We start from the raw sequence: 22,471 nt of genomic DNA, 5'->3' as shown, positions 1-22,471 counted from the left end.
GACACTTCACTGTGTTTTATCGCCATATTAGAGAGTACTTGCCTTTTAACACTTATTTAAGAAAATAAAAAACTTGTGAGCAGTAGCTTCCTGTAAAGACATAAATTAGCATGTTCTGATCAGCCACAGTAAGTGCAGTCCAAGCATCTTCACGTTGTAAGTATAGACCAAAGCCTACATACATGTTTACCTACGTTCAGACTGTTTGCAGAATGACCCAAACCTTGAAGGAGAAAGATGAACTGATGCTCCTGACATTAAGGTGCAGGTCAGAGATTCAGCACATGTGGCCTCAGCTTCCTTCTCTGCCTGCCTGCACAGCCATAGGCATTCCACTAAACTTCCCCATATCTCAGCTCTGTAGCTATGAAGACACGGTAAAAATGCTTCTTCAGTTGCCAAGATTAATTCACATTGTGTTTAAGAGGCAATCCGGTTCCATACATGAAGGGAGGCAATTTGACATTTCTGAGGAGATAAACCACACTAAAAAGCTTACATTACAAGGGCTCAACCCCAGCAGACACTGAGTACCCTCCTCCTCCTAAAACCATTCCCGCCAGTTAGCAGCTCGCTCAGCCCTTCAGCAGTACGTTACCCTCACCACCCAATGCTATATCAATGCAATTTGCTTAATAACTAGTGGCAGATCCTTCCAAGGTGCAGGATGAGGTCCAAGCACTAACGCAGACTACGCCAGGTGTGCGAATCCGGCCCGGGAGCTGTTAAACTTGGAGGATAGCTCTTTGCAGTAGGCTAATGGAATCCTCTCGCTGAGCACTTGGAGGCCTGAGGACCGTATGCCTAACGAGGCTGTATCCCCACTCATATGTTAGCTTGGCAGGTCTGGTGCTCCTTTCATCTTTTGCTTCAGGTAGCTCTCTTTAATTAATAACATCTCTGTGTCGACAGAGGGAACTTTCCACCCAGAATGAATGGCCCTCTCTCATTAGAACCATGACTTGTCATGATGTATTCAAGAACAGGAGTGTGATTCATTCCCTTGTCTGGGAACGAGGGGTGTTGCTGGGGGGTGCGGGGGGAGAAGAGTCTCTGTAATGAGTGACTGATATTTGCTGAAGTTGATATGCGACTCTGTCGGCTTGAACTGCCTTGTCAGGACAAGCCTTCAGAAAGGTGATGTTCCTACTCAAGAGGTTTTCCTCGTTAAAGAAATTGCATCTTAACAAGAGGGAAGGGGAGGAGCAGCAGGAGAGCTGCTGTCTCCCTGGCTCCATCCTGGTTCACACACACATTGAGTGCTGAAAGCCGGTTGATCCAAGCGCAGCCAGTAGAGGATCTGTGCTCCATTTCTGAGCAGTCTCACACAACAGACTCTTTCTGGCAGCAACTAAATCCCTCCAACAGGGACTCTCCTTCTGGTGGTGCACCACACCCATGACAAAGCCTTTGGTGGCACAGCCAAGGACCTTGACTCATGATGAACCTCTGTGAGTGCTTCCCAGATGCTTGGTGCCTTCTTCTGGGCACTCAGTCCCTTGTGACTACAGCGCCCTGTTGTCAGAGGACAGCCAGACAAACAGCTCTGCGATCTTCCAAAAGAGCTCCAACACTCAAGAGAAAGCAAGTCTTAGCCACATGTTGCCTCATTCCCTGAGATCCCTGAGCCAAGCAGGGTTTCCATCCTGAATGATGCAGGCTCGGACAGGGTTAGATACCATCAGGAGAGAGCAATACCTTGACAATCGCCGCTCCTCTTGTAGTTCAGTAGCGCTACACACATTGCAACTCCTGACTTTGACAGGGCTATTTGTCCACCTTGTCCCTGCATCCACCACTGACAGGCTTGTAGGTTGTACCTCCACGTTCCACACACTAAAGAAGCCAAACTAAATGCCCAGGTCATTGCTGGAGAAGCCAGGAACAAGGCTGCATGACTTTCTACCAACAGTCAAGCTAAGAACAGAGAGCAGGAATTGCAAACCACATGACACGCTAAGAGCACTGCAGCTCGCTTTGTGGGCAGCTGTCGTTACTAAGGAGAAAAGGAGCAGCAGAGGTAGGAACAGAGCTGCCCAGGGTTGCTACTCACTAAGCTAGGAAGATCTGCACTCACCTTATAGTCCTGATTTCCTCTGGAAACTAGTGGAGTTTCTATCATGCAATGCTTCCACCAACACACTCCTCCAAACGTGGACAAGCAGCACCTTCTCCCACTGCCCCAGTGCTTTCCATGCTCAGTGTGTGATCTCAACATGGTAGCAAAGGACACCAGCTACACTCAAGTCTTGCAGGGAAGCACAAGGTGATTCCCTGGAATATACATCTCTGAGGTTCTATCTCCCTGTCTGAGCAGCCTCGTTTCAGCTCTCTGCCTTCCCTCTTTAAAAAGAGATGCTCAGTTCTGCTTTGCTAAACCCTATTTGGCAATGTGTCTAAACACAGGCAAACTTAATTAGTTCAGGAGGGAGAGTCGGCATTTGCGGTGACGGATAAAAGTAATGGGAAATGAGACAAGTCAGAGCTGGCAGGGAGTCCTCACTCAGGCCTCATTCACTGGCACAGCGCTAATCAGATGTGACGCTACACGCTGCTGCACCCAATCGGCGATGGAGCGGCGTGATGTACTACTCACTGAGCGGCTGCAGCCAGACTCCCACTATCCATGTGGCTGGAAACACAAAATGTATTTTCTGCTTTGCCCTGGAGACGCTTCGAGATTGAATTCTGAAGTTAATGGTTTAAAAAAATTTTTTAAAAGGAAGAAGAAGAAATGAACCACTTGCTGCAACCTCATGGCCAGGAGTGGAGTCTTCTCTTCCAGCTGAGTAGTGAGGCACAATCCATGCGAGAGACCACTGCAAATGGTGAACTGAGTATCTCTGCTCCAGAACCGCACATCCTGCTGAACCAGCTCACCCCAGAACCCCCAGGGCTCACCTTTACCTCTATTTGCCCACCATCAAGCTCTGAAGTGGGAAAAAAAAAACATCCAGAAGGCTGCCCACTCCACACAAACACCAAGTTAGGACGCCATCATCTAGGAACCTCATTATCCCACTGTGAAAGTGATGGAAAAATGGGCTTTGAGCAAAGAGAACTGCATTCCTTATAACCATCACCAAAAGCAGTAAACTGGACTCTCAGAACAGCAACACAGGAGGAAAGAACTGAGAAAAGAGAACAGATGAGAAACAGAAAGTTTAGCACATCCTTAGAGCTGACTTTATGCTGGTCTCTAATAGAAGTTTAAACACGATATATGAAGAAAAATAAACTTGGTTCTCAATTTAAACTAGTAACAAAGGAATTGGCAATATACACCAGCTCTGGACACGGCCCCAGCAGAGACCCAGATTTTGACTCAAAAGCTCACATACGGCACTCCTGTCTGGAGCACAGCACAAATTTCTCATCACCACTAGTGCTTGTGCTGCTCTTTGGTCCTTGTATCTCATGTCTCGCTAATCACACCAAGAAGAGGCAAGGAGCTGCCACTCTACAAAGACCACTCTGCAGGGAAAAACTGGTGCTGATTGCTCCCAGGCTGTGTGCAGTTTATTTAGGCTTCCAGCTTGGGGAAACCAATGTCACAGTGAAAACCAAGTAACACTACTAACGAGTTGTGGCTGTCAGCTTAGCATTGGATGTGTCAAGTCCATGCTTTACTGGTGCGATAACAACAGGAGTCTTTATCCACCACTCTGAGGAAATGAAAAGCTGAAGCAAGATTACAGGAACTCAAGTGAATTCAGCACAACATGACACTGATCTGCAAACACTCTACAGATTAGACTAATCTAATTCATAGACATTTAAATCATTTTTTTAATAGAACAGTTTCAGGTTGGTGGTCTAGCTATTTTCATAACAAAACATGCACATACACCGACACTTGCAGATCCCAGTGCAGGTCCCCACCTGGTAGTCTCCAGATACAGTTTCCCAGCTGATGAAGATGACCTTAACAATAAGAACACTGATAAAGCATGCCAGACTTGGCTTGTGCTCTCTTTCCAGATCCAGTTAGGGTGCCAAGATGACAGAGAGTAAGCCTTGCACGCAGAAGTCATGTAAGGGCCATTGCTTGATTTGGCCGTACAGAAACAGAGTTCCATGTACACGCTCAGAATTATCCACTCCTTTGGCAGGGGGGCTGGAGCTAGATCATATTTAAGGTCCCTTCCAACTCAAAGCATTCTGTGATTCTATATTGGATAAAAGGGAAAACATCACAAAACTCCAGTTCAAACCCTTCTTGAGGTTCTGAAAAGCTTCATTCACTATAGATAACATTCTAGCCAATGATCTTGCATGATGATACCCAGTACCCACCTGTTTTCTTAAACAACCCTCCACTCCCAGTTATGCATGGCAAACAATGGTTTCCATAAGCAGCAAAGACTAAGGACAGTTGGAGGATTGTAAGGACAAAGATGTACGCGCTACAGGCAAGCATGGAGCAATAAAGCCCAGAAAAATCTCCCTCCCCTTCCATACTCACATCACTTTCAAATCCCAGTCTCCACAGGTCACAAAAATCGACTTGACGCTGGGATCTAAGAGGCCTTCCTTCGCCATCCACTCGTCAACCCTCTGAAAGGAAGGCAAAGAAAAGGGGATGAGTTTTGCAGAGACAGGCCGAGCCACAACAGTTAAACTCAGATAAGCTGCTTGCAATCAAGAGAGAAGAAAATTGTGATCTTATCCACCGTCTCCCTCTCTCTCTTCTCTCTTTGCTTGCCATCTCAACAACAGCACGTTTGGACCTTTGAAGATTTCCGATAGGAGACATCAGGCAACCAGTGCAGAGATGATCTTATCAACGCCACAGCGGCTCTGCTTGTGGATGGATGGAAGTTGTGCAGTGTTAATGGGACGCTACAACTGCGCTGTTACCTGGCACTCCTCCTCCACTCTTCCTCTCCCAGTACCAAACGAGCCCACAGTAGGGGTAACCTGTGCCCCCTCCAGGGAGGAGAATGGGCATCCTGGGAACGGCATCCATCACATACAGCATTTCTCACATGCTCCAATTCATACAGCTCCAAGGAGATATGGGAGCCGGGGAGAAACGAAGGGCTGGGAACACACCAGCACTGTGCAGCAGTAACAAGCAAAGCCACACGTCCCCTTCCTCTCCAGGCCAAGTCTCTCTCTCCTCCTTACAATTCTGAGGAGGTGCTTGTTCAGCGTACAGCGTGGATTTAAAGAGAATCCACTATTCCTGACCAGCTTCCCACGGGAACATACGTTCTGGATCCACTTCAGAAATGGGACATGTTAACCTGAAGGATGCATATCCACCTCAGGGATTAACTAGGAGGAATTAATCTAGACTAAAACTCCTTCATAAACACTTCTTCCAGCTAGAAGTAGCAAATGATGCACACAAAATCTTAGGGCAGCAGGTGACAGACAACCAGCTGCCATTATGCATCCTCACTAGTGGTGTTTCCAGTGCTTCAGCAAGAGAAACTCCTCTTTTCCCTCACTGGACATCTTCTGCTCCTGAATAAACCAGCAGATCCCAGAAGCTGCCCGACCCAAATCTCATTTTAACCTATAAACACGCTGCTCCGTGATCATCTTTTCAGTCCAAATAAATAAAATCTACAGCAATGTTTCCACACGCTAAACCAGAACGAATCATTCTCTGTAATACTCCAGCTGCAATCTACGTTCACCCATCCAGGCAAAGAGAGTTTTCCCTCCTGGGGAAGCAGGTGCAGGCATCCGTATGCTTACGGACACGCACCGCTGCTACATGCTCTCTGGAGAGCACTAGTGAGAGCAGGGGGTTTGCATGGATGCAAGATGTCACCTTCGCACAGCACCGTCTTTGGCCTTATGTCACTGCAGCAGCCTTTCTGGCAGAGGCCAGTGCTTCTTTCCGCAACCGATTGTGTAACAGCCCCCTTTGAGCTCCCCTCAAAGCAAAATCCAGCCTCTCAGCCACAATTCTGCTTCCCTGGGGTTGCTGGGATCCCCCAGCCAGCCCTGCACGAGGCTCCTCAGAGCGAGGGACAGCAGTGGTAACCTTTCTAAACTCCCTGATGTGAGCGCCCATGAAGTGCTGTCTCCATGGAGGATTTTAAAGCCTTTAATTTGATTTCCTGAGATAAGCAATTGTTGCAATTATTCTGATTAGGAACAATTAGGTAACACAGCAGTGGAAATCCTGACAGAGACAATGCATCGAACGCCAACTGCAGCCCAAGCAGGCTCTGCTTGAGGAGGTTTCCTTCACTATTTGACTACCAACAAAAGCTATTGATGGAGAAATACTTCGAAGCTAATTAAGCACTAAATGCTGTAGGAATTCAACATTAAGCAGATGGCATTATTAAGGCTATATCTGCATTTGTACATCTTCCAGATTAGATTTTAGAGGCATTTTCTTTCTATACTACATGTATTATTAAGCATTTAAATAGGTAGAAAAAAAATAATTTAATAAAGAGCTGAAGGAGGGGAAAGAAAATGAAGGCAGAACCTCCCGCACCAGTGGTCTCAAGCAATGTCTCGGTGCTTTAAAACTGGCTCAAGCAAGAATCGCCTCTTCTCCTATCTACCGGCAGGAGCTTGGATATCTTGTCAGCACCCTTGACATGAACAGCTGGAGATGACAGATCAATGGTTCAATACTCTCAGCAGCGTGTCACCAACGTGACAGCAAATGTTATTCTAATGAAGCTGTAATCATAGTCAAATTACGCAGTTCGATTCTCAGCAATGGGAGGGTGCAGGGAAAGAGATGAAGAGGGGACGACAGGACTAGAGGTCAGAGTTCAGGAACTAAAGGTTACTCTGCTTACCTCAAGCACTTGCTGGAGGCTTGGCTGCCCATCCACCATGCCTTGAATAATCCCAGTCAGCTGAAACGAAAGACAAACAGAAAGCAGGCATCAAAGCTCCACTCAAAAGATCGTTATAGAGGTCTCCTCTCCTGTCCATTCTGCTGCAACCAAAATATGCTCCTGTGACCCACATGGACATCGTTGAGGAGCCAGTCGGAGCACAGTGACCCTAGCAGCTTCCCAGCCTTGGGCAAAGGCACAGCTTCATCCCAAACACAGAAATGTAGCAGGGCTCCTACCAACACCATAAACCAGCAAACTTGGGCAGGATCCACTTGGGGAACAGTGGTGCCCTCTGCCTCATGTACTGGCACGACACCCAAAATGCTGCCCTTTTTCAACACGCATTTTACCAGTTTTGATGCTGCCCTGACATACACAGGTAGTGCTGACTACCAGGGTCTCTGGTCACTCCTCTGCTATCATGGTGACACCAAAACTTCACAGTGTTCACTAAACAGAACAGACCACTGTGGTTACGTGAAATGCAGAGCGGATCCAGTCATCCTGCCCTGAGCTGGGCAGCCAGCACGTGTGCTTTGCCACAGTCTGTCACAACATCTCTCTGCATTTTGGAATTGTATTTAAAGCAACCACACAAAATCCGAAGAAAACCACTTTCTTGCAGAACCCTGGTCTGGAGGTTTCAGGAGGTTCCTTACGAACAGGTGCTGCCAGCAGGCAGCAGTCCTGCTGACCGTACCCAGACTGCTAGACTGGTTAAAGCTAGACACATGCATAAAGAGATGGCAGTCTCATGGGCCTCTGCCTGTGTCTGTCCAGGATAGCTTGCGGCACATGGAAAACAGATAATTTTTCTGTCTGCCTTCCAACTGACAAAACTGTCTTTTAACATATCGAATATCGGAGGTCACTAGCTCGCCATCAATGCAGCCAAGTAATTAAAAAAATCATTATTAAAGCAAGTGCACACTACAGGATTTCACTTCATATGGCACTTTCCTGAAGCTACACATCTCACACGCTTTCATAAAACAAAGGTCAAACACAGCCTAGGAGCATGCCCTGCTGCTGGAACACGCAATCCAAGCCTCCAGAAGCCACAGCATCCAGTTGAGAGGTGCTGACAGCCCCTTCACCACCCAGGAGTAACTTCTACACAGATCAGCTCAACCTACTCGTAAAACATAAACCCTCTCACAAACTACGGGGCTCTGCTTTATTAAATGTGTGGCAACAGAAAGAAGCTCAATGGTTCCTACCTCTGCATTTCTTTGGCTGCTTGGCTTACAGAACTGAACTTGGAGACGGGAGAAAAAAAAAGAAAGAGATTAAACTCCAATTAAACTGTAATTACATTTAATGAATACCAAATACCTGACTCACTGAATAAGCTGTAAGTGGAAAGATTATTTTCTCATAGTGACTTCCACGGAATGGTAATATATACCTTTTAGGGAAAGTATTTTAATTTTAAGAATGCAGAGTTCCTCTAGGTGGGTTTCTGAAGTTCATCAAGCCATTATGAGGTGGAATTTTAAGGAAGTGGAGGGACACAGACACTCTTTTATATTCCAGAAAGTGTTTTCAAATTAATCTGTATTTTAATTGGGTAACAGCTGCTATCTACAGACTTCCCATACACTTACAGGCAAATAGATTTGAGAGATTAACACATGGCTCTTCAGAGCAGTTTTTAAATCTCACTGGCTTGCTTTTGTTGCTTTTATTGCTGTCTTTCTCTCCCTGCATTCACCAGGCAGAGGTGGACAACTCACCTACCTCAAAGCGCTGACTCTGCTTCTCAGAAGGCAGCTCAAATCAAACCTCTGGAAGTAGCTGAAAGATGAGCTTTTGGGAAATCATCATAGAATGATTTGGGTTGGAAGGGACATTTAAAGGTCACCCAGTGCAACCCCCCGCAACGAGCAGGGCCATCTTCAACTTGATCAGGCTGCTCAGAGCCCCATCCAACCTGACCTTGAACGTTTCCAGAAATGGAGCATCCACGACCTCTCTGGGCAACCTGTGCTGGCGTTTCACCACCCTCATGGTAAAAATTTCTTCTTTACTTCTTCTTTAGATGTCTAGTCTAAACCAATACTTTTTCATTTTAAACCCATTCCTCTTTGTCCTATCACTGCACTCCCTGAGCAAGAGTCCCTCCTCAGCTTTCCTGTAGCCTCTTTCAGTACTGGAAGGTGCTCTAAGGCCTCCCCAGAGCCCTCTTTTCTCCAGGCTAAATAACCCCAAATCCCATCCCTTCCTCACAGAAAAGGTGTTCCATCTCTCTCACCACTGGATCCATTCCAACAGGTCCATGCCTTTCCTGTACTAGGGATGACAGGCAACCTATTGGTATCATGGCCAGCGCTGATGTAAATGGCTCCCCTGATGGACGTGGGAGGACAGGGTGAAACGGCCCCACCTAGGCATTTCCCAGTAGGAGCATGGATACAGAGGTCCCACCAAACAGTCACTGCTTGATCTTGCCCAAGGCGCCTTCCCTCCTTCCCTGCCAGGCAAACCAAAGTACCAACCTATCTGAACAAGAGCACATCATCAAGCACACATGCACACAAGGTTCCTGCTGCAGAAATTGCACACACAAATACAAAGGGATGTACCTGCTCCATAGGTACATTTTCAGCACAGGTCAGAGAATGCTCAGAAAGGACCAGATTTCTACTCTCTCACCCTTTCTGATCCTTTCTGTTATCAGTTTTGTCCACCTGCAACACCGGACCTAGTGCACTGGGTCTCTGCAGCATTACCTGGTCTTGCAGCTTTGATAAAGTATAAAAACATAAAACTGCACAATTGTAAAGTTTCACTGGTGAACCCAAGGAGCACATGGCACTTCGGTACATAAACAAGCTGTAAGGCATTTATCTTTTTGTAGTTCTGTTCCTTCAGGGAAAAAAAAAATCAGTAAAAACTAATCATAAAAAGAGAGCAAAGTACCATGAAAAAGCTTGTGCGAGCCCCTTCTGTGTAGGGGAACCTTTCACTTAAGCTCCTAGCATGAACTTTCTTGGGGATCAGGCAAACCTCTCGCATCTTCCAAAGGGCATGATGAGCTTTATATACCTAATATCAGCTTTTAACCACTTGAAAGCATTTTCCACCTTCTCTGTCTAAACATTCAGCTCACACTTCCTCATAACCAACCTGCACAACCCGTTGCCTTACAGGAGGTGGTCAAGAGAACAAGGACCAGATGAGGGCTACAGAGTGAGACAGCGCTGGAAGTTGTGCTCCTGGCCATTGGTGTGGGGAGTTGGAGGAACCTGCTGTAGGAAGGGCAGAGCACAGACAGACACACCAAAAGCGAAGCAAAGGGAAACTTTGAGGATGACCAGGAGCTCTCCACCCCAGCAGACACCTGTCTTGTGCTGTGCTGTCTTCTTCAGGAAGAGGGATGTGAGAGGTCCTCCAGACCCAACAAGTAATGTCACACAACCTCAGAAATCCTCTCACACACGGTCTGTACCAAGCAGTCCCATTGCTTCCTTAGAAAAGCAGCAAAGGTAGGGCAAAGCAGCAGCCCAGCAGACAGGCTCCCACCTAATGTCAACACCACTGCTTTTCCTACAGAGTTTATCTGGGAATCCATCGTATTTCTACTCCAAGACGGTTTGCTGATTACCTAAGCACTTGTCTCTGGTGTACAATCTGATAATCAGGCCTGGTCTTTCTTTGTAGACAAAGAGGCCAATAAATCTCACCCTTTGTAAGTAGAGATGCCTAGACAAAGCCCTTTACTGGCATTTAGCAAAATGGGTATTTTTCAGAAAACATAAAACAGCTGAAAGTCGATGGCAAGTGCTGGAGCTGCGTGAGCAGCAGCTCTGCAGGAGCTGGACACACAACACATCCCAGCTGCATCCCCATGATCTCAGGGGCACCTACATCAGCTGCGCCAGGGATCCCACAGGTCTCTACACAGCCATGAGAGCCCCCACAAAAAAAGTGGCTGCAAATACAAACAGATATTTTCGCAACTGTTTAACAAGGTCCTCAGTATAATCAGCTCACCTGTGGCTCTCAGGGCAGGGTTTCAAAGTCAGTCCCAGAGATGGGGCCCAGGGACAAGCCCACTTACACCTCCAGCACAATTCCCAGTCTCCTTCCCTGGAGATATTCAAAACCCACCTGGACGTGCTCCTGTGCAGCCTGCTTGGCGTGAACCTGCTTTAGCCGGTGGGGTGGACTGGATGATCTCCAGAGGTCTCTTCCAACCCCTACCATCCTGTGACCCCACTCCCTGGACCTCAAGGCAAACCCAGAGGGACAGGCCCCATGCTGTACACCGAGCAGCACAGGCACAGTGGGGGTTGCCCAGGAGCCAGTGGCTTCCAGGATGCAATTAAATTAACCTCCCTAACCCACCCTGTTAAATAACAGAGAACTTGCCAAACCTGGTGAGTTGGACCATTTTGTGCCACCAATACACACCAGTGGGGGTTCTGTGATGATCACTTTGCTTGCTTGAGTCAGCACTGCCTGTTTTTATCCAACTCTAGACACAAGGCACCAATGTCAGCAGCAGAATCTGCAGCTGGGATAACTACACCCGTCCTGGGGACTCCTGCAAGTGCACGGCCAACACATGCACACAGCCTCCACTTGCTGAAGAGCTCCATGCATGAGACACTTTCAGAGGCAAAAATTGCTGCTCCAATTCCTGCGAGCAAGAGAAGCAGAGAAACTGGCACTGTGCTGAGGGAGCATTAGACAGGCGGAATGCCGCTGTCACAAGCTCGGTGTCCAGGGAACCTCTCTTGATGTTCTCGGGCAGCAGCAAACTGAAGGCTCCGTTCAACTCAGACAGACACACCAGGCAAGTCACGCAGGCTCTTGTGCAACAAGAGAGATGCAATGTTTAGCAGCAGAGGGACGGATGCAACAGGGGAATTTCAAAAAAGTAAAGGAATTTTGGTGGGAGTTCATAAGACAACTTCTAGCTAGAATTTAGATGCCACGCAAAATGGAAGTTTTGGGCTCTGCTCTAGAAGATGACATTGCTCTTAGCAAAGATCATGTGTGAGCTGTGATATTTATCACATTTGCAAAAGCACATGCCCACCATGTCTCATGGGGATACGGACAGCCAAAGTAGTTGTCCAGCCTTCTAGTATTAAGGTTGCAAAACTCTTTCCATTATTGCCTTCTGTTTTCACACATTTATAGCTCTCTGAAAGCCCCTCTCTTGGGAATAATGTTTTCTCTGCTTAGTCTTTTTTTTTTTTTAAGTTTAAATAAAATACCTTCAGCTGGTTTTTAGTTACAAGGGAATAAAAAAAAAGAGAGAGAAGTATTTGTTTTACAATGTGGAAACATGGAAGGGGCTGGTTGGTGCTGGAGGGGACTCAACCTAACACAGAGGAGCCATTTCTCATCAAGTTAACACACATGGGACAAGCACTTCAAAGACCTAAACCTGCAGCCACGGAGGTCAGGGAAAACACACAGTGATGTTGATAATCCTGGATGAGGGCAGGACAGAAGGAAGAACTTGTATACCCTGATTCTCATAGTACTTTAGTCAATGAAATGGTCAATATCAAAACAGCAGAGTAACAGGAAAAAAAGCCCAAAGCAAAAGGAACTTAGAAACTTTGTTTTAATGGCTACAGCAAGGAGAAAGAACATGCAGAAACAGTTAACTTTGTCTTGAATGAAGAAAATATAATAAAAACCCCACAAAACCAAAAACAACCTCTGCTCCTCTATTCCTTTGAACCATAAGGGACTGCATTTTCCACCTTCATCCTCTCATCTGTATCTGGGGAAAACTGGCTGCAGCTCGAGAGCAGCTGTCCTCAGCGATGAGAGTAACCAAGTAACAAGAGGCCACTTCTCCAGCAATCATTTCAAGTGCCCCACAAGCACGACATCAAAAAGAGTCTTAAAAATACACAGGTGGGTTACCCTACCGCTCTGAAGGACTCATCAAATCCCAACCGGCAGGCCCACAGGAGAGTCATTTAAAGCCTCTGAACCATGCAGCAGTACAGCACTTTCTTCCCTCAGACCATGCTTTCTCTGACCTTCCCCACCAAAGAACAGCAAGGCGAAATCATGAAGAACTCACAGAGAGGCTGCAGGATTCTAAGCATCAGCTAACACGAGTGCTTTTAGTTTGTGGTCACCCAGGAAGATGTTCATGACTTGTAAATATGCCTCATCTTAGTCAGCAGATGATAGATAGAGTAATTTATCAATCCAAACCGAGGTCTTTACATGCTACTGCAATGACAAAAAATGATTCCCCTTGTCCTTAGCTCGAGGCTGGCACAACACACTGCCTTGCAGCCGCACCATGAAGAGGCGACCCCAACCCCTGGTGCAATGGAAACCTGCTTCCCAGGGAGACTCTTGGAGCACCGGGAACCTTTGCACTTTACCTCTGTACAGAAGGGCGTAAGCTGGGGATGCACCACAGGCTGAACATACATGTGAAAGGTGGATTCGATCTCCATCGTCCTGCCATTCAGCTTCAGGATAGGGAATTCGATGATTTCCTGAATAGGGCAAAAAGAAAAGCAGGTGTTCATTTAAAACAAACAGAAAATGAAGCTGGAAATGATCCCACCTAGCAAGCTGGCTGTAAAAAGAGAGGCCTGACAGTCCCAAACAAAACCAAGCCTGATGCACTACAAGGGAAAAAGCAGTGCTGGAGCACAGAGCACATCCAATACTGTGAGCGCAGAGGAGGATGCCAACGCTCATCACAGCAGGGATGGGAGGCAGGGATACTTGCATGCTCAGCACTGCAACCGCACACAACACTGCCTACACCAAACCTAAGAATGATGGTCTGGTATCACTCACACATGCTGGCAAAACCCAGGGAATGTAGAGGCACTTGCAATGGTCTCACGTCTGTTTAGCAAGGATGGGGCCCAAGCCCTCCTCAAGAGCAGTCTCACCCTCTCCACCTTGTTGTCCTCTCAGAGGACACCACCAGATGGACAATAGGAGCTCCTACATGAAGCACCTCCTTCCCAAGAGAAGCTGAGAAGCACTGCTCTCCTCCAGCAGAGTGAGGAGAGGAGCTGGAAGCCCCCAGCCCCCATCCATCCCTATGGGATACTACACAGTAGCAAGCCCTGCTTAATTTTCCTCTTTGTAGCCAATTTATGCTGGTAGGGAAATAAAAACGTTCCTTCATCAGAAGAATGTTCAATTATTTGAATAATCAGCAATCAAAAATTTACATGGACCTGCTAATAAAAAGTTTAAACAAATCCAGTTGCGATGGATTTCTCAATTATTGAAAAATATACATGAAATTAAAAAAGCCGACCACTGAATAAAAGCGATAAAATCCTTTGTGTTCACCCCCCTCCTCCTCCACTCCCTCTCTTCCTTCCAGTTTAATGTAAGAGGAGAAGTGACAATTTGTTTGGTGTCTTTAAAGAATAATTTGTCTATGTTATTTAATAGAGATGCATGGCATCAAGGTTCTGGAGTGCAAATGAGCCCGCTGAGTGATATCCACGCAACAAGCCTCTGAAATCACTTCTGGAAAGAAACAGAGAGAGGGAGAGAGAATAAAAAAAAATATTGCTTTTTAATATTCAAAAACAGTTTGCAAAATTTAATCAAAGCAGAGCAAAAGCTAACATTTTTACCACTTTGACATTTTTATTAGCGCTTTCATAAATTTTTAAAACATGAATGGAATTAGTTTAACAACAACAAAAAAAATGCCTGAAAACATCTGGAAAAGACAAATAAGAAATAATAAAATAAAAAAAAAAAAGATATCTAACTCCTGTGAGTAAAACTAGCATGTGGAAAACGCAGCCGTTGCAGAGGAGCTAACAGTTTTTTTGTGACCCTGGCTGCAACCCTCCTGACCCGCAGGTGGAAACCTCATATGTGAGGTCACACATATGAGCTGATGACATCATGGTGCCAGCAGGCAGAGGGAGGACAAGAAGCTGGGTGGGAAAACAACAAATAATTAAAAAAAAGAATAAATAATTTAAATAGCCAGGTGAAACACCTGATTGCTATGGTGGGCAGAACCCATGGCTGCAGTAGAGCAGCTCCCCAGGGCAGCGGGCACAGCCACCCCGCCCGAGGCACATGGGGAACATGTGGTGCTGAGATGCAAAGTTAGGAAAAAGATTAAAATGAAATAGTGTTGACGCTGCTGAAGTGCCCAGGTGTAGAGAGCAAGCAGTCAAGCTGCAGAGGATGCAGGGCTTAACCATTTCTCCGTGGTCAGCTGTGCCGCAGTCATAGAATAGTTTCAGTTGGAAAAGACCTTTAAGATCATCGAGTCCAACCATCGATCCAGCCCTGCTAAGTGTGCCCTTAGACCATGTCCCCGAGTACAACATCTACTTGTCTTTTAAACACCTCCCTGGGCAGCGTGGTCTAATGCTTGACAACACTTTCAGTAAAGAAATTCCTCCTAATATCCACTCTAAATCTCCCCTGGCGCATCCTGAGGCCACTTCCCCTTGTCCTGTCACTGGCTACCAGGGCAAAAAGACTCACTGTGTGCTTTGCAGGTTAAGGCAGAGCAGAGGTTTGGTTGAATCCTTTTCCACAGGGAGTCACCAAGTTTCCCCAGAAAAGAGACTAAACTCCACCCATGGGCTGGAAGGGGAGTAAGACGGAGGCAAAATACCCAAGCATCACCCAGATTGCCTGTTGTGGTAGAGCCAAACTCACCAGCCCCAGCCACACATGAGAAACCCAACCTGGGTAAGAGACGCTGGACATAGCTGATCCTCCCTCCGAAAAAAGCTGCCAGAGAGAGGCTCTGAAGTTTCTGTTCTGAAGGAAAAAGCACTGCACAGTCTGAAGCCAATGAACAGGACATCACAACAGAGACAGGCTTAACCCTAGGATAACACAACCCCAGGATAACACAACCCCATCCTTCAAACCAGGCTGGGGCAGCTTGTTGCCCCTTAGGTCTGCATCCCAACCAGGGAAGCAGGCAAGCCCATAGCAGGCAGGGCAAGACGAGCATTCCCCTTCCTGGAGAGGGACCTGCGCTGGCTGGATTTCACAGCAGGGCTGCATTGCAATGCCAAGATCAGTCCTAAGGGACCAGAAACATCCTCAGGGGCCATCAAGCCGCTGGATGCAAAGCGAGACTGAAAGACAGCCTTGTCGCTGATCTGATACACAAAGGCATTGCTCGCCTTCCAGAACCAAAGGCAAAAAGCATTTCCAGGAGGGTCGGATTAAGACAGACAGAGGAAATAAAAAGCTGTACCAAAAAAACGTGGAAAATTTAACAATATCCAGAACTACTGCAGGTCTGTGGGAAGCACACATCCAGGAGAGGGGGTGGAACCCCAGGAGCGACTTGAGCATTTCAGGAGAAAGCACAGCCACTCTTTCGGGCTTATTTGGTCAGTTTTTGAAGCAAGTGGTAAAGGACCTTTCCTAAAAGGCTGTTCATCTGCATGCTTCCTATAGCAGAGATTTTTCCAGTCTCTGGCTGTGTTTGCTCCGCTGGTATCTAAGGCAACAGATACCAGCCCCATGAAATCAGCCTCACTCCTCTGTAACGACGTTAGCCAGTCCTGCAATGAAATTTAACCTGTGACACTGCTGTACTTTTCATTTAAACTTTCATTTGGAGGGAAGCAGTGTTTGGAGACTCTGCAGTTTGTCCTGCTAATAAAGACAAGTGTTGGGACCTTTAAAGGTGCCATTCATCTTTTGCCTTTATTAAATTCAATTTTCTTAAGCCCATGATACATCATGAAATTAAGAGTTGACATTCCTGCAGAAACAAAAATATCTATCAAACATAAACAGAAAGGAATGAAAAAAATAAAAAGAGGCCTGTATTACCAAGAATTTATGGCTTAAAGTTGATCTGTTTCCACTTTCCCCCCCACACTCTTTTTTTTTTTTTTTACAAGCATATGGTTTGTTTTAGATATCCAAAATGTTATTAGAGATCTAGAATTTCATTAGTAATTATTATGAAATGGTGAGCACTTAAGACACACACACACAAAATCCCCCAACAGCCTGGGCTGCAGGCAGGCAGGCGGGCGCTCTCTCACGTTTCACAGCTGCCTGGTGAGCTGAACATGCTCAGCTCCATCTCCACCGTCAAGGACCTTCACTGCTTCTACCCAGGTGGGAAAGGCAGAGATGAGTGGCACAAGGGAATTAAAAGGAGAGGTTTGCTCATATTTCCTTTCTTTTATCAGAGCCTGATCATCCATAAGGAATACCCTGAGCTCCTCACACACTTCCAACCACGTTCCAACTTTGGCGGTGGTTTGTGCCAGCAGCATTTGGGGATTCTAAGTCTTCTCCCCGCCCCCTCCCAGCTTTCCCTAATAGAGCAATCAGAAGTTATGGATGTGCTGAAATAATGCTGAGGGTGTCCAGAGGCTGCAAACAGCCGCAAGCCACCAGAAGAACAAATGTACCCATTTGAATTTTGCGAGCACTGCAATTAAGTATTTTATTTAGCACTGCAGAGTAACTTGAAAGGAAATCCAGGATTCAAACCACCAGCAATAAATAAGCAGCTTTTTATTTTCCTTTCATTGTCATGAAAAGTTGAACCTGTTTTCTGTTGAGAAATTCTGCACGCGGCTCCCAATTACAGGCATTTGCATTTATATTGTTGGAACACAGAGCTTCTAAAATCAATATTAACACGCTTAAAGAAAAAGACATCGGCACCCTGTCCCTCCCCTCAGCTGCGCCCCCAAACACGTTAACAATAGGAACCTACAGAGCCGGAGGCTTATACGTATCTATTACCAGGTCCACTCTGTTTACAGCAATCTTGTGTTTATGATTTCACGCTACTTCAAGCAGATCTGTGTGACAGCTTGCTCAGAATTTTTGCCTTTAAACAAAAAAGATATGGAGGTGTGTGTCCCCAAACAGAGGTCCCAGGAGGAAGCCTCCCATGCAGCCTGGCTGTCCCAGGCCAGCGGGCTGCGCAGCTGCAGGAGGCTGCAGGGTAACTGCGGAGTGGTCAGAGACTTCCTTTTAAGAGGCATTTGAAAAATTCATAAGGTTATGTGAAAGCACTGCTATAAACCCAGCCTTTCCCTACTCAACTGTCCTAGATGAAGCTCCTCTCCCTTTAACACCAGAGCAGAGATGCACAAATTCAGCTGTCTTGATCTTGTTGCTAATAAAAGAAATGAATAAGCACACAACTATACTCGCTAAATAATTTCCTGTAACGGACAAATCTCTGGAGTTGAGAGAAGAAGGCATCTGTAGTTATACTAATTCACACAGAGGAATCTTTTTGCTTTTCCTTTTGAATCCGGGGAGCACTATCATTAGATGAAAAGAACACAGCGCCCAGCAAGAACTTCCTGCCTCTCAAAACCTTTTAATCTAGAAGCCCATGTATGAAGTGGACAGGGCACGTTTCAGGACATCGATTCGTGTATTTGAGGAAGACTGTGTGGCCTATTCAGTACAAAAACTACCAGAGAATTATTATCCCTTATGCCCACCCCCATGTGAAGAAGTTTAATAAACACAAGAATAAAAGATACCCATAAAAATCAGAGCTGACTGTTCAAAATGCAATAAAAACAAGCAGAGGCCATTGAGAGAAAGTGTTTTTTTCTGATAAGGAAAAGCATAAAACTTCCAGCCAAAAGACCTCTTTACACCTTAAAAAAAGGTATCGGCAGGAGATGCGAGGGAGTCCCTGTGGAGAGGGGATAGGCAGTGGACCAGCTCATTTTGTTCAGGGATGCCTTCTCCCCTCTCTCTTCTTTAAAGGGGGGAAAAAAAATAGTCATTTTATGCACAAGGAGCTTATTTCTTAAACAAACACTCGTGTTTTTGATTTACACCACGGGCTGCTCCTAAATAATTTATGGCGGGTTAAATTTATTGCGCAGCCCTGGCCGGCTGCAAATTCGAATTGCCAAATAATTAGATTTTAGGGCAATGCTTATAAATTATCCGCCGATTTGTCCGGACTTGTTTGTCAGTTGCTTTGTGCTTCAGGTCATCTTTGGCATTTCGCTGTTTGTGTTTTAATTGCTGATTTACACTTTGACAGATGAGAGTTGATGCCTCCAAGATCGAGGGGGGGGGGGGGCTGGGTAGGGAAGGAGGTTGAAGAGCACAAGAATCAGAGCCTTTAAAGCCTTGTGATTTTCCTTTTTTTTTCTAAGGCAATTAAAATAGCAAAGGTGCATAGTCAGGACAGCACTGGCCTAACAGATCTGCATCCCCACTTTCCATTCTCTGCCTTAATTATTATTTTAACTAAAGCCGTTTCCAAGTGAGCAGCCTTGCGCTGGCCCTCAGGGACGGTAACCAAGATGACCTCATAGGTCTTTTCCTCACTCCTAAATTTTTATCAAACCAACCAAAACAAGCACCATAAAGGCAACACCTCTGCAGTGGGGACAGCAGGACTTCCTAAAGGATGCCTACTGCACACACGGTGAGGAGTCTCTCAGCACTTCTGTCCCAGCTAAGTTATTGATTAACCTTGTCAAAAAGTCCTTGGGGGAGCAGTTAACCCCCACATTTCTTCTTCCATCACTACCAGATCTGAAGTACATATATACACCCCACCCCGCCAACAATTAAAAGCTTTTAAACAACTGTTATAGCCAAGAAAAGCACGAAGAGAAACACACATCAAAATCAAAACTCAAGAAAACTGGCAGTAATATGGAAAGATCATTAAAAACTGGGATAAGATGATGTGTAGAAAACCACTGCTGTCCAAACACTGAATATCCAAGGTTTCATCCTCCCCCTGCTCTTAGGTGAACCTCACTGCTTCCTGCAAGCACTCAGGCACTGGAGCCCGACATCAAAGGCTAGATTTCCTCAAAGATAAAATTTAAGTTGTATTTTAGGTTATACATTGGCATCAAATTTGGCTCTTATTTCCAGGTGCTTCCTTACAACTGTGAGGCCGAGTAACCATTTCTCTTTCTTTAATGGAAGCTGAAATTCCCATCTAATCACATGCCTCCAGGAGCTGCAACTTTAAGAGAGACATCTAGTCCATGCACCTGCCTGAGGGCAGCATCATCTCCCCCTATATCATTTCTGACTGCCTAGGCTGTTTTTACAGACTCCAATAAGAGAGACTCACACGCTCCCCAGGCACTCTATCCTCCCGTTTCATTAGTCTTATCGTTGGAAAGTTTTTCCTAATGTCTAATCAGAATTCCTCTTGCTATTGTTTAAATTCGTGACTGCTCTTCCCACCAACAGCTGACGCAGACCAGAAAAGTGCTTTGCTTGGTTTTGAAATGGAAGACCTCACCATACACACCTTCCTCTTCACTGCACTAAACATAAACCCAACGTCACCCAGCTTGTGCTCACAGTTGCACATGACAGGCCCCTGGTCACACTCAACCATTTCTTTTTTGGACCCTCTTGAAATGGTCTCCATTTCTTTCTGAAGTACAAACTACAAAGTGAAACACTTCCCCAGCTGAGGTCTCTTCTTACAGCACCAAGAAAATGGGGATCCACATGTCTCCCAAATGGTATTTCCCCCCTAAACTTATCCCTGTGGTTTTGGGACTTCTTTCATACTTGCCATTGTACCTGAAATCTCGACAGCTGGCTCACAACCTTTCTCCTGCCATCCTGAACAAAACTTTTGGTAGTCATTTGCTCCCAGGCTGGTTCCTGCCTTTCAACATCAGCATCAGCTCACCTGCCAAAATTGACAAAGCTATTAGGTTGGTGCAAAAATAATTGCAGTTTTTGTCATTGTAAACTTTGATGCTTATTTTGGATTAAACTTTTATTTAACTCTGTTCATGTAGTTACCATTTTAAAGTGGAAAATTCGCTCTACTTATTTATGCTAATGGATTTGTTTTCACTGTTTATTCTTTTTTATATTATGCTGGCAAAGTAAAGATGGGGAAAAAAAAGCAAATTCAAGCAATTTTGCTGGATGAGATTAAAGGGGACATAAAGCTGCAGAAACTGCCAGCAATATCAACCAAGTGTTTGGCCAGGGGACCATCAACAAATGTACAGATTGACACTGGTTCCAAGAACTTCATACTGGAAACAAGAGCCTTGAAGATGAGAGGATTGTGGGCATCCTTCTGCGATAGACAACAACCAGCTGAGGGTCATTACTGAAGCAGACCCAGACAAAAAAACTCAAGAGGTTGCAGGAGAGCTAAATGTCGACCATTCAATGTTGTTCAACATTTGCACCAAACTGGAAAATTGAAAAAGTTCCACAAATGGGTTTCACAGGAGCTGAACGGAAAAGAAAACAATTGCTGTTACAAAGTCTGCTCCGTGCTTCTTTTGCATGACAAAAACAACCTGTTTCTCAATCACATTGTCACATGTGATGGAAAATAGATTCTATATAACTAATGGTTTCCGCTCAGTGGCTGGACCTAGGGGGCATCAAAAAACTTCCCTAAACTGAAGCTCCATCAAAATAAGGTTAAGGTCACTGTTTAGTGGTCAGCAAGTGGAATCATACACTACAATTTCTTGAATCCTAGTGAAGCCAACCCAGCAGAGGATTGCCAGGAAATCAACAGAACGCACCAAGAACTGCAGCATTTATGTCTAACATTGGTCAACTGAAATGGACCAATTTTTCTTCATGACAATGCCTAACTGTGCATCTCAAATGACTCTGCGGGAGCCACACGAACTAGGCTATGAAACTCTTCCTCATCTGGCTTATTCACCAGACCTCTCTCCTACCGATTACCACGTTTCCAAACATCTCTACACCCTCCTGTAAGAGAAGGATTTCCACAACCAACCATCAGTTCAAAACCCCTTTGAAGAATTCATCAGTTCAAGGACTCCAGAATTCAACACTACTAGAATAACAGAATTGCTTCTCATTGGCAAAAATGCATAGATTCCAATGGCTTTTATTTTGATTAATAGATTTTATTCTAAGCTAAGATACACTGCTTTAATGTTGATGGTTATAAATGGCAATTATTTTTGCTCCAGCCTAATATTTTGATCTTTCCAGCAGCACTCAGACATCACGAATAAGGCAGAACCTACCTCCTCTTTCCACACCAGCAATGAGAAATACAGACCAGAGATCAACATTTCAACCTATTTCTTCAATCGCTACTGGCATCTCTTTAACCACCCAGAAAACCTCCACAGACACAGCCAACAACAATTTAAGCTTGTCAGTTTGGGGGAAGTTTAGCACTCTAACCAGTTTAAAAACAACACACACAGAGGTTCCCAAATATTACCTTTCTATTGCAAGATGACAACTACACTATATCCTTTTCCATGTCCGCTCCTCTCTACCGCAGGCAACCACCCTGTGCAGTCCCCACTGCAGAATTATCAAATCATTTCAAGCCCCAACCTCTTCACCTGATATTGAGCAGCACAAACGATCGATGTTCCCAGCAACACTGAAACATCTGGGACGGGTAGAGAGGGCATGCCAGCGCATGTAAATGAACACCCGGGGTTTTACAGACATCACAACTAGCTGCTGGTGACAGCACATTTCTGCCTCGCAGAGAGGAACTAAAAACATAACAAAGAGCTGTTTTACCAGCTAACAAGTGCACAGACCAAAAAGGCAACACAGTGATGATTGCACAGCCAGCTTGGCACAAAGGTGAAGAAAAGCACGACACTTAGGTATGTCCTGTGCCCTTCTCACCAAAAGAGCTGAGCTGCACTTTCTCTTTATCCTGAAGGTTT

The 22,471-nt window shown here is 45.6% G+C and overlaps 1 protein-coding gene across 2 annotated transcripts in view; it reads right to left on the bottom strand.

Annotated features, from left to right (window-relative positions):
• ERI3 (ERI1 exoribonuclease family member 3) overlaps window positions 1-22,471 on the bottom strand; it is a 140,781-nt gene that overhangs the window by 102,886 nt on the left and 15,424 nt on the right. For both annotated transcript variants that reach the window (XM_054072408.1, XM_054072409.1), the window contains exons 3-5: window positions 13,193-13,309; window positions 6,780-6,839; window positions 4,466-4,557 (exon numbers count right to left, since the gene is read on the bottom strand). In XM_054072408.1, coding sequence (XP_053928383.1) covers window positions 4,466-4,557; window positions 6,780-6,839; window positions 13,193-13,309 — 269 coding nt within the window. The remainder of the gene's footprint in view (window positions 1-4,465; window positions 4,558-6,779; window positions 6,840-13,192; window positions 13,310-22,471) is intronic.

Source organism: Cuculus canorus, chromosome 8, assembly GCF_017976375.1.
Source record: "Cuculus canorus isolate bCucCan1 chromosome 8, bCucCan1.pri, whole genome shotgun sequence".
Taxonomy (NCBI): Eukaryota; Metazoa; Chordata; class Aves; order Cuculiformes; family Cuculidae; genus Cuculus; species Cuculus canorus.
Note: the sequence above shows the minus strand (reverse complement) of the source record. Positions and strands in the feature narration are given on the sequence as shown.